The sequence below is a fragment of the Aulonocara stuartgranti genome (assembly GCF_965226115.1).
Source record: "Aulonocara stuartgranti genome assembly, chromosome: 11".
Classification (NCBI taxonomy): Eukaryota; Metazoa; Chordata; class Actinopteri; order Cichliformes; family Cichlidae; genus Aulonocara; species Aulonocara stuartgranti.
Genome location: NC_138947.1, coordinates 12,822,700 through 12,835,239, shown reverse-complemented (window position 1 = coordinate 12,835,239; position 12,540 = coordinate 12,822,700). Strand labels below are relative to the sequence as shown.

General features: G+C 40.3%; 1 protein-coding gene across 1 annotated transcript; it reads right to left on the bottom strand.

Annotated features, from left to right (window-relative positions):
- Nucleotides 1–3,011: 3,011 nt before the first annotated feature.
- Nucleotides 3,012–10,823, bottom strand: slc50a1 (solute carrier family 50 member 1). The gene is made up of 6 exons (XM_082552559.1): nucleotides 10,610–10,823; nucleotides 10,228–10,305; nucleotides 10,032–10,155; nucleotides 9,783–9,944; nucleotides 4,298–4,417; nucleotides 3,012–4,178 (listed from the first exon to the last, which is right to left on the bottom strand). Exons 1-6 carry the CDS (start codon nucleotides 10,675–10,677, stop codon nucleotides 4,071–4,073), a joined length of 660 nt encoding a protein of 219 aa, XP_082408685.1. The 5' UTR covers nucleotides 10,678–10,823; the 3' UTR covers nucleotides 3,012–4,070.
- Nucleotides 10,824–12,540: the final 1,717 nt, after the last annotated feature.

Sequence of the window (12,540 nt, the reverse complement as noted above, 5' to 3'; positions counted from 1 at the left end):
TGCACACATGGTGTTTGCGAAGGAGAGGCTGTGGGAGTGTCTGTGTAAGACACAACATGCTGTAGTTGCTGTATATACAATGCGTATACGCCTATGTTTAAAAGGACATGGGCAAAAGTACAAGAGTCAGCTTGTGTGTGTTGTTTAAGGAGACAGTCTCTGTGACAGGAAACAGAGGGATCCTGTTTGTGAGTCGTACTCATTGTTCAGCTCCTCACCCCCTCCTCATCAACGCTACTACACCACACACACAAACGCGCTCATGTACACAAGATAGAGCTCATTTTACTACTTGGCTGCCGACCAAAGACGTGTACTCATCAGCGTGAGGTCTGTGTTTTGATTTCCTGCCTCGCACTTAACACGTTGTCCCTTCACAACACAGCCACGGTTTCTAATTAGGGGTGTGTCTGGCCAGTCTGACTCCAACCATTGTTTTCTTCGTCTTATTGATGTCTATCTGTTTTATACAGAAGCATGATTCCAGCTTCCAGTATTGCCTTGTCTTCTCCACGACTCATCATTTAGTGTTTCTCAAGATACTCCTTTTTCCCTTTCAACCTTCATGACTAATTTCTACTCACAAAACTCCGACTTATTGTTCAACTCTGAGTCACTCGTCTGCAGTATCCTGTCACAGGTTTCCTTTAAAATAATGTTTTTATAATTTACCACACAAGTAAAAAGCTCTAACAGCTTGACTTTAGGGATGGCAACGAATGGATTGCTTTAAACAGATCAATTATACATCATCATACACTCAAGATTGCCAGTGGATGAACTTGGTTTATCCTTTGGCATGTTTTGGACACACAAACTGTTTTATATACCTTCTGCATGTTGAAGGTTTTCTTTGTCCACCTTGGACAGGACTGGAAACCACTGTAGATCTGAAAGGTTTCACAGCATAAGATGAATTTGAGTGACTTTAAGATTTGTTGAGCTTTAAGTGTTCGTTGTTTGATTGCCTACACAGAAGACAGACAGAGTCAACGTGTCGTCAACCAGTAGATGTATATTTATTAATTCACATTCATATTTTAGGGGCTCATTATTGGCGTTTAGGCTGCTGCTACAAATGCCACTAAGCTTGGTCATTAAAACATTACGGGTTTAATGTACAGCTAATGTAAAATTCTACTCAGCATACCTGACGCTCAAACTGTTTTTAGACTGTTAAAGGCAAGAACAGCACAGACAGGATGAAGAAATATAGTTAGTGATAGTGGGGCCTAGCACACTTGATGTGGTTACACCACCTCAGAGCTGTTATAAAGTGAGAGAAAATCTAACAAGGACTTTTTTAATACTGTAAAGTTGTATATTTTAACATGTATTGACATTCATGGAATTGCTACATATTGAAGAAGACTTTTTTAAAGTTTAGTGGACTGCAATGAAATGAAAAAAAAAAAAAAAAGCATAGTTCCACCAAATCTACAAGATGTTCGTTCTCGTTTACGTGAACGTTATGTGTTTCTTTAAAGGCCTAAGATGTTTCTAAGTTACAAATCTTGCATAGATTATTATGCTATTTTAATATAAATAAAAACAAATAAGTCAAATGTTTTTGTCTCCTAAAGAGATTTGTGCCTAAAGTAATGAACACTCGAATCACACTGTTGTGAGATCCTGGTTCCAGATTCACTTTTGACTTCTAGAGCTAAGCATGGACAAGCATCAGTTTACATCAGTGAACTTTTACATCAATGCATTCAAAGCAGATCCCTGAGGTCATGTGATCAGGACCTGCTGGCTGTGCAAAATACAAGGCTGAGGATGAAAGGAGACTTTTTTTCTGTCTTTATTTTAGCATTTCATTGTAAAGCACTGGAATATTATTTTTATCTTGAATAAAATTGTATTTACTTTATTTACGTAATTGTTCCTGACCACAGGTTAAATTACTTATCGTGATAAAGCATTTATTTAAGAGCTTCTTAGCGAGTGGTCCCACAGCAGTGAGGGGGCGTTATGTATCAGGTCATTTCTGCAACAGTCACATTACTGAGCATTTAGCCAAATGTACAGATGTGAGAAAATAGGGAGGTTATTAACTTCACCTTCAACCTGTTTTCTTATTCTCTACAAAACTAATTCTGCCACCTTTTGCATGTGCAATCAATAACAGCACCATGAATGTTTTGGAGAGACTGTCTGAGAATGTGTGCTGTTATCTTTAGTTGTGTATCGATTGCATTAGGGAAACGAAAACAAGAAAAACTGAATTCCTAGATAGAGATCCGACAGACAATACGATACAAAGACCAAATTGATTCATAAAGGTCAAAACTGGACTTAAAAAAAGGAAATCAGAGCTCTGATGGAGGGGTAAAGACACTCTATGCACATGTCCTTATTGTGTCTCTCCATGAAATACTAGCAAACAATACTTAAAGAACTGTGCTACATAATTACAACCTATTAGAAGCCAAACCTAAATTTATCCGTGAAATTCCTTTATTCTTTTCCCACACTTTACTACCTCCATCTCATTTATACATCCTTTCTTGTTGCTTTTTCACCTGCTGCTTATATTTCCCCCACGTTTCTTTCAAGTATATCTCATTTATCTCCCACCTCCAGTCTTCTCTTTGCCTCTACATAACACTCAGCTTCCAACACAATACTGTCTTGTTGTTGTGCATGTGTGTTCTCTGTCAGGGGCAAGCTCTTTGAGCTCAGGAAGAGCGGTCCAAGTAGCATTCATGCACACACACACATACACACACACTGAGGATGAGAATCTCTGCCATAGCCTTTCCCACCGCTGCCCTCACTAAATCAACAGGCTCACACAAACAAGCTCATTCGCACTGCTGCACCATCAAACAGGCTTTTGTCTCTCCTGCACTGCCACTCCAATCATACACACTTACCTCGTCACATGCATGAAAGCTCGTTACTGAACCCAAAACAAAACCTCCAAACTAAAGCACAAATTCCTCTACTTCAAAGGGTCAAGTACAGCCTCAGCAAGGAGAAAAAACAGCAGACAGTGACAGTTACGGTAAAAAAAATTTATTGATATGGCACCTTTCATTATTTAATGATAAAACACATTGTTTGTCCAGCAGAAAATGGACATAAATTTCTTCCTTTACAATATTTTCCCTTTTTTTAAATATAACTGTAACAAACTGCATGTGCTGTTATATATCCATTCAGGCTTTCAGGGAAGCTGGAGACTGTCATATGTGAGAGATGAGGTACACCCTGAAGAGGTCGCCAGTCTATCGCAGGGAAAAAGCTTAATTTATACTTCAGAGTCTAAAACATAAAACAGCATAGCCTAAGCAATTGGCTAACGCTGCTGTTAGCATTCGTACTTCTGTGTAGTGTGCCTGCAGAAGTCTGCAATTTCACCTCCAAGACACTAGTTGGCAGTAAACTTTTAGTTTTGAGCTTATCCATTCTCTTCCAGTTGGTTCAATAATTGGCATCACATTTTACATTACATTTCTAGGGAGGTGCACATTGGTTAGGGTGCAGGGTTTAAGAAGAATTTGTGATTATGACGTTATGGAGTAGATTTAAATCAGAGGTATAAATCCCACTAAACATTCACACCTATCGCCAATTTAGAATCCCCAGTTAAACAAATGAGTGCATCTCTGGACTGTGGAAGGAAACAGGCCAGAGCACCCAAAGATCAACTCCACAAGAAAGGCCCCAGCTTGCCAGTGCATCCAAACCAGCACCTCTCTGCTGTGAGGCAACAGTGCTAACCACTGTACAATATATACGTTTTTAACCTCTAAAAATTCACATAAATCTTTAATGGCAAACATTACCTAAAAGAAGGCACTTAGAGACACAGAGAGAGACACAGAGAGAGACACGTAGTAACATGTCTAACAACTATCCGCAGAACAGTAACAGTTGAATCATATTAAAGACATCGTGAAATTTACTCTCAGCTGAGTAAAAGTCCACATTATTCTTCCCCCCCAAAAAGTAAACAAAACACTTTACACGTCGAGTCACTCGCTGAGTTTGTTCCAACATGTAACTCTAAAGCTTTGTTGCCAACCGTCCATCCGTGAAGATGAATTTTTCAACTGTCAACATCATATGTGCACGGGTTTGTAGGAAGGCGAACCTTGATTGACTGACGCAAATTTCCAAAATAGATAAAATCTGATGAGGCTAGTGAAAATACCCGGTGTGTTTGGAACCTGGAAAACAAGCAAAACAAGGAAGAAGAAGAAAAAAAAAACATGTTATCGCTTCAATCCTCACACAACACTGACAGCTGAGCTTACAGGTATCCAAGTGCGTATTCATGATGTCTTACCACAATATAGTAGTCGCTCAGCTGAAGGCCGTAGAAGACCCAGGAGGTTGAAGTGAAGAAGGTGGCTACAGTCAGAGGGAAGGACAAGCACTGCACGTTACCACTACGCACGATCTCTACCTGCAAAGGCAGAGAGGAGGAGGGATGCCATTAACATACACTTCAAAGCTGGATTATTACAGTTTTTAATATTTACAAGGGATCGAATTACCAACTGCTACATGAAAGGTGCCTTCAGTGATGACCCCTGAGAGAGAGAATTACTCTATTCAAATATCAACACACCAGCATGCCTCTTCAAAAGTGCTCTCTATAGACGTTCCCACAGCTACATTGTCACACACTTCCAATGCCGGAAGGAGTAAGTGTGCACTGCTTTGCCCACATTTTAACTATTGTGTCTTGCGCCACTTTATGACTGGCAGACTCTTCATGCTGCTTTTAAAAGGGGCCATTTGGAAGTGATATAAACACTGGGTACTTCTAAAGTGGTCAGATGACACACTGTACTCCATTTTATTTGAAGGTACCGAAACCCGAAAGAGAACTTAACTAAAGTGTTGATAACTCAGGGCAAAGGAAACCTATGAGTGTTTTAAATTAAGAGCTTAGGCAGTAAATTTACATTTATAGCTTTGTTTTACTTTGACAACATATTTAGTTGTCCTCTGGGTTAGTTTAAAGTATACATTATCTGGCTGCTTGTTGGAGTTTTTTTTTTATTCAATTTTGGCTTAGAAATTTCACCACATTCCCAACCTGTAATTTAAAAAAACAAAAATGATCTTTAAGCAGGCAGCTTTGGATTTTAAGTAATTTGTGCAGTGCCTACATCATTTTATATATGCATATATAGCAGAAAACATAATGGAACCAAAGGGCCAGGGAACACACAAGACAGAAACTGGGAATAACAGGAAGACAGATGAGGGAAAGAAAGGCAGGAAGCTGACTGGGGGTCATTCGGTGCTGTGAGGCAGATGGAGGGAAGGAGACGAACAGGATAGAAGACGGAACCAGAAGATCAAATACAGTGACAAAAGGAAAGAGTGAGAACAGGGGATTTATCCCTTCACTGCATAGCTGAACATGCAGACTGAGATGATGTGAGCAGATGAATTAAAGTGAGCAGCTGCTGCCGGTGCAGTGGGTTCAACGAGGAACACGTTCAGGAAATGAGAAGATATGAGGTTCCTATTGTAGATACTAAACACAATCAGTGTTATCATGAATACAGTGAGGGTACTATGAACTGTAATGCATGTACACAATCACCTGCCACTATATTAGATACATCTATATAAATGCTTATTAACGCAAACATCTAACCAACCAATCATATCGTAGCAACTCGGTGTATTTACCCACGCAGACATTATCAACATGACTGCTGAAGTTCAAACTGAGCATCACAGTGGGGAAGAAAGGTGATTTAAGTGACTTTGAATATGGCATGGTTGTTGGTGCCAGACAGGGTGGTCTGAATATTTCAGACTCTGCTGATCTCCTTGGATTTTCCCAAACAACCATCTCTAAGGCTTGAATGGTATGAGAAAGAAAATCCCTGCTGACTGGATATTTTCTCTGAGTGCCTTGTTGATGTCAGGAGAATGGACAGACTGATTTGGGCTGATAAGAAGGAAACACCCATTACAACCAAGGCACGCAGAAGAATATCTTTAAATGTAAAACATGTCGAACCTTATGTCAAAGGTTCAAGCTGGTGGGGGTATAACAGTGTAGGGGACTTTCTTGTACCCTCTGGCCACCTTGGAATCAATTAAGGATTTAATCGCCACAGCCTGCCTGAGTATTGTTGCTGACCACCTTTATGATCACAGTGTGCCCATGGCTGCTTCCAGCAGTATAACACCCCATGCCACAAAGTTTAAATCATCTCAAATTGCTTTCTTAAAGATGACAATGAGTTCACTGTACTCACAGTCACCAGATCTCAAACCAATAGTACATCACAGATGTGAAACCAACAAATCTGCAGCAACTGTGTGATGCTAACATGTCAATATGGAGAAAGGTCTCAGAGGAGTATTTCCAGCACCCTGTTGAATCTATACCATGAAGAATTAAGGCAGTTCTAAAGGGAAAAGTAGCAAGGGGTACCTAATAAATTGTCCAGTAAGTCTATATTGCAAAAAGGTTTACCCAAACAAAAATCTTCCTAGTAGCAGCCATTAGTTCAACTGATTATTTAACTCGCTGCTGCAAGGTTAGGTTCAATAGAATCTTTTAGATAAATGTTTGAAGTGACTCACAAATAATTTGAGTTCAAAGAATAAGAAACAATGTAACACTATTAATGCTGTGCTACATTACAGAAAAATATGACCACACTAACAAGCCTATAATATATGAATTGTACAAGGGCAAGCACTGTGTGGGCTGCCTGTTAATGGAAAAAGCAATAATGATTCTGAATGAGCAGCAACAACCACCAAGGAGTCCGCTACTAGTGGAGTTTCAAGTTTCAAATAGTATACTATGCTGTTTGAGGTTGGCACGTAGTAGAGGAGTATTTGCTTCGTGGGGCTGTTCTTTACCCTCTCAACCCTTTAGATTTCCTGCCTGACATTTCTAATCTATTAACTGCAGGCACAAGACATGAAACTGACACTGTCCATGTGCGAGCGAGTGTCATCATTCTGAGTTCACTGTGGAGGTCGACCGACCAATCAAACACTTCGTTGATTACGACACTTTTCATCTACTAACTTTTAGTTGAGGGGGGAGGTGTGCAGTAAAGCGCACACAATATATGCTATTAAAGATCTACTTTTCTGATGCCTCTGGTTGAAGGAAAGTCCTTTTGAATCCAACCACCTGTCAAATGACTGTTTTTAGTGTAACACCCAATTGTTGAGATGTTCTCATGTAGCACAGGAACGTCTGGACTTATGTGCAAATGTTCTTCAGTAGTTTGGATAGAGATATTGTTGTTGCTCTGAACGAGAATTATTATAATAGCTGTGGCACACCACATGGCTCGATCCTGGGACTAACCTTCTTTAGCCTTTAAATGCTGCCCCTTGGGTGTATCATCAGGAGACACGGCACCAGTTTTTAGATAGGTGTTCATCGTAATCTGCTATGCTGTATCATAATACAAGTCTTACTGATGCCCCCACTGAGGCTTTGATGGCTTAGCTCTTTCACGTGTTAGCCAAATGTGTTAATAATGACACCACAGAGACACTTCTTCACTGTTGTAAATATTCAGTTTGATTTAGGGTACTGCCTGGGTAGAGTGTGCAGAAGGCAGAGCACATGACACTGACTCTCATATCAGTGAAAACAGATGTTACGTGGACTTTGATCCTGGCAGATTAAATACTGTTTAACACCTGATCAGACTCTGCTGGGTTTTGCATTATCACAAGAATCTCCTTTGGGTAAGTTCTAAGAAAGCTCACAGGTGCCGTGCATGTGTAAGATCGGCATATGTAAATCTTTTAAGACTCATAGCCAGTCCCATTTCTGGGCTCCTCGAGGACCTCAGAGTTTGTGGGGAGATTAAAAACAATTACTTTACAAAATGACTTTTGCCCCCAGTGGCTGACTTTATATAGTGCAGAGGAAGGGAATTAATTTTCCCAACAGAAACTGGGACTGTTTTTGAGGGGTCCAAAATTTGAACTCAATACTAATTGTATATCTTTATAAGCTTATTGGTGCAGCCCTATACAGCAGTCCCAGTTTCTCATATGGCTTTTAGCAAAAATTAATTTCCCCCCAATCTAGTGTTTTTATTATGTCCTGAAAAATTTAATTAATGGATATGAGAATTATGTAGTAACATACAGGACAGGCTAAACTGGAAAGGATGGAAAACCAAAACAAAACAAAAGTGAAAACAAAACCAAAAAACATTTACCAGCTAAGCCCATCACCATTTACTGGAAATGAAGCAGCAAACTGCAAACTGACTTCATTAACTGAACAAAAATAGTATCCGTTTGGTATGCTATTAATTATCCCCATATGCACACTAGTTTTTATAAATATTTTTGGCAAGTCATTTTCTGATTCTACTTCATTTGAAAAACGCTGAGGTTTCACACTAAGCTCTGGATGGCTTTACTTTGGCCTGTAGTAACACTGTGAGGAATCTTAGAGTCATTTCTTACCAGGACATTGCCTTCAACCGTGCACATTAAACAAATACCATGTACGTTAAACAAATAACATTGCTTTCTTTAGTCTTTGCAATATTGCTATGAGTAAAGTGAAAAATGTTATATGTTTTTCAGCAGCTCCGTGTTGAATCCAAAGTTTAATTAAAATGCCATCTAAATGATCAAGCCTCATCATATCTTCCTCACAGACTGCTAGCTTACTTGTGGTTCCTGGGGCATTTTTTAAATACTTTTTTTGGCCTTCTTCAGTGCAGTGAAGAAAGGACAGCGAGAAGAGGAGAGACATGCGGCCGCGGGTCGGACTTGAACCCAGGCTGACCGCTCTCAGCCGTATGGGTTGCCTGCTCTACCTGTTCTCAGCTGCATTTGAATAAAACACCAAATCCACACTTAAGCTTAAATTTCAAAACTTACATTTTAACTAATGATTTTATCTACTGTTCTGATTTTATCTCTTTTGATTTTATATACTGTTTTGTTTGTTTGTTTGTTTGTTAATTAGTTAGTTTGTTTGTTTGCTTGTTTTAATCAATTTTAAATCATGCTTTTTATTTGTTTTTGTTTCTAATGTCTCTGTAAAGCACTTTGGATCACCTTGTTGTTGAATTGTGCTATACAAATAAACTTGCCTCGCCTTGCCTCAATGCACTGAGCTAAACCAGCCGGGTTCCTGGAGCATTTAAAAGTAGAATGGGAGACAGATTCCTCAGCTTTTAAGATGCTCTTCTGTGGAATCAGCTCACAGTTTGGGTTGAGGAGACAGACACCCTCTTTACCTTTAAGATTAAACTTTCCTTTTTTAAAAAAGAAATTGTTTGGCTTTTAAATCAAAATGAGTTCTGAGTACTTTTAAATGTGTTTCTTTTAAATTCGGGTTTCCTTTTTTTAACTGTGTCATTAACTCGGTTGTATCCAATTTGATTACTTTATTCGTAAAGCACTTTTGTTGTTTTTAAATGTGCTAAAAATAAAAATAAACTTCACTTTTTGATAAAGATTATAATTAGGGCTGGAGCCCTTAAGCTGCATCAACATAGGAAGCGATTCGCAGTATTGTGCAAATCGACTCGCTTGCTGTGTGATGTCTTCCTGTTAAAAAGACAGTTCTTCCTCCACACCCTTGCTGTTGTTAGCAGGATTTTCTCTCTACTACTAAAAGTTTTACCTTTACAATATAAAACTCATTAAGGCGAGTTTTTAGGTACTATCATCCAAATGTAACTGATTTCCAGATCATGTTCTGAAATATTATTCAGTTCAGTGAGAGAAAACAAACACAGGCGACGTTCTACACGCTGCCTGTATGTTGTGTTTGTCTGTGGTGTGAATTGTACCAGGTCGGTGAGCGGTGACAGGTACATGCTGACGGTGACCACGCTGCAGGTGAGTCCCAGCTGGCTGAGACGAATGTCTCCATCAGTAAGAAACATGGTGAAGTAGAGCCAACCGCAGATCAGTACAATCCCTGCTGCAAGGGTCTGGGAGGACACTAACCTCTGAAACCAACAAATACAGAGACAGATAAATTAAAGATCCAGCTGCAAGTAAGGAGAGCGCTTTATGACAGGTCTGACTATGCTGACCCTCTGCTTCGTGTAGCGGAAGTACATGATGATGTAAAGTATCTGGAGAAGAGCACCAATGATGTTGACCAGGATAATCGTCTGATCTCTCTTCAGAATCCCATAATACATCCAACCAAGGTTACTATAGAAACAACAGGAACATTAGTGATGATGCATCACAGTGAATTATGCAAAAGCGGAAAGAGAAACTCACTTGAGGCACGTGGTGAGGAAAGGGAGAAACTGGATATTGTCTGTACTTTTGGATTCTCGCATCTTTTTCAGGTCGGTCCTAGAAACACACACACACACACACGCATGCACATACACACACACAGAAAGAATAAAAAACAAAAGAATAGGCTGGAGATGCTAATAGCAATTTAAACCAATAACTCCATGTTCAGTGTTAGTACTTTCTCGCATTCCTTCACTATAAAGTTGTTGTGATGCTACCAAGTGCAAGCAGTTCAGAAAATCTCCATCCTGTCTCAGTGGGATCTTGCTTTCTTCGTACTTTCTCCCATCCTTACAAAGTTAGAGCAGGAAGTAAGATAAAACATAGATGCATGCAATTAACGATCATTTAAACTTACAGTCCAGTCGAGAACATCCCGACTGTGAACACGATGCAGGCCCATGACAGAAGCGACAACAAATCCATAGAGCGGGGGAAAAATACGTGCTTTGTGCACAGTCTCCTTTTAATCACAAACTCTTAAACTGCCTGAGATGAAAGGTAAATATAACGACGCGGATGCTCTCACTGTATTTCCGTATTTGCAATCAGTGCCCTCCTGGTTCCTGTCCTCTGATTGGCTATAGGCTCAAAGGGCTGGTCCAATAGGGTGCTGAAACGATAAGGAACGTAGCGCTGGACGTAATTACGTTGCAAGAATTTTACGAGTGACTGCCAGAGGGACACGGATGTGGGAAAGCTCATGGCACTCGTACAGTTTATTCAAAGCTTTTCAGCAGTCAGCGAGCATGAAAACATTCAGTATTTCCCGACCCGGAAGGCTCCGATTTTACACACGCATTTAACTTTATATGTCTTCTGTGGGGGCAGCACGGTGGTTAGCACTGTTGCCGCACAGCAAGAAGGTCCTGAGTTCAATTCCACCATCAGGCCGGGGTCTTTCTGTGTGGAGTTTGCATGTTCTCCCCGTGTTTGCGTGGGTTCCCTCCGGGTACTCCGGCTTCCTCCCACCGTCCAAAGACATGCAGCTTGTGGGGATAGGTTAATTGGATAATCCAAATTGTCACTAGGTGTGAATGTGCGAGTGAATGTGAGTGTGAATGGTTGTCTGTCCCTGTGTGTTAGCCCTGCGACAGACTGGCGACCTGTCCAGGGTGTACCCCGCCTCTCGCCCTATGACAGCTGGGATAGGCTCCAGCGCCCCCCGCGACCCTGAAAAGGACAAGCGGAAGCGAATGGATGGGATGGATGTCTTCTGTGGGTCTGTAATTGGCTTTGGATGAATGCATGTATGCATGTAGACACGGCCAAGACCTGCGGAAGTTCAAAGTGAGCATCAGAATGGGAGGGGCGGATGATTTAAGTGTGATGTTCAAGTTTTTGAACATAAAACTTTTGTAGGTGACTTGTCTGATCTGCTAGAATTTGACCACACAACCATCAGTAGGGTTTACAGAGAAGCTGATAGGAGAGCAGAAAAGCAGGTCTAAATCTCTAAATACACAAACGTCAAACTTTCAAGCGTATAAGCTTCAGCAGCAGAAGTCTACACCAGGTGCCACACCTAAGAACAGACAACAGAGAGTACAGTTCACATGGGTTCACCAAAATTGGGCAACAGACGATTGGAAAATGTTGTCTGCTCTGATGAGTTTTGATTTCTGCTGCAATTTCCAGAGGATAGGGTCAGAATCTGGCGTCAACAGCTTGCAAGCATGGATCCTGCCAGCCTTATATCATTGGTTCATGCTGCTGCTGCTGGTGTAATGGTGTGGAGACATTTCTTTGCCAGAACACCCTTACTAACATCTGAGCTTTGTTTAAGCACCGCAGCTACGTGAGTATTATTGCTGAGCATCTCCATCCCTTCATGACTACAGTGAACCCATCTTCTGATGGCTGCTTCCAGCATGTTGACCCGCAAAGTCACAAAGTAAAAACAAAGATCAAGTAAAATAAGCACAAAAAAAGAAATAAATAAAAAGTCTTTAAAATGTGAAAATTGTCTCGACAGCTGATAATTGTGGTTTATTAAAGTCTTAAATTTGATAAGTGGGGGTTTTTCTTGTGCAATATCAATACCCGTCATTTGATCTGTAATAAGATGTCCAAGATATTTGAGCCTATTACAGACACTAAGATTATTATCAGACAGTATTAAACTCAAGATTAGGAAATCTTAGATGTTTGTCCTCTTTGGGTCTGGAAACCATGACAAGACTCTTTAAAAAGCTGTATTAGATGTCAGGTTTCACACCATAAACAGAACATTATAACTGGAACAGTACAAATCGTGCACCCACTTTTACAAGCTTTCAACATCCCAGA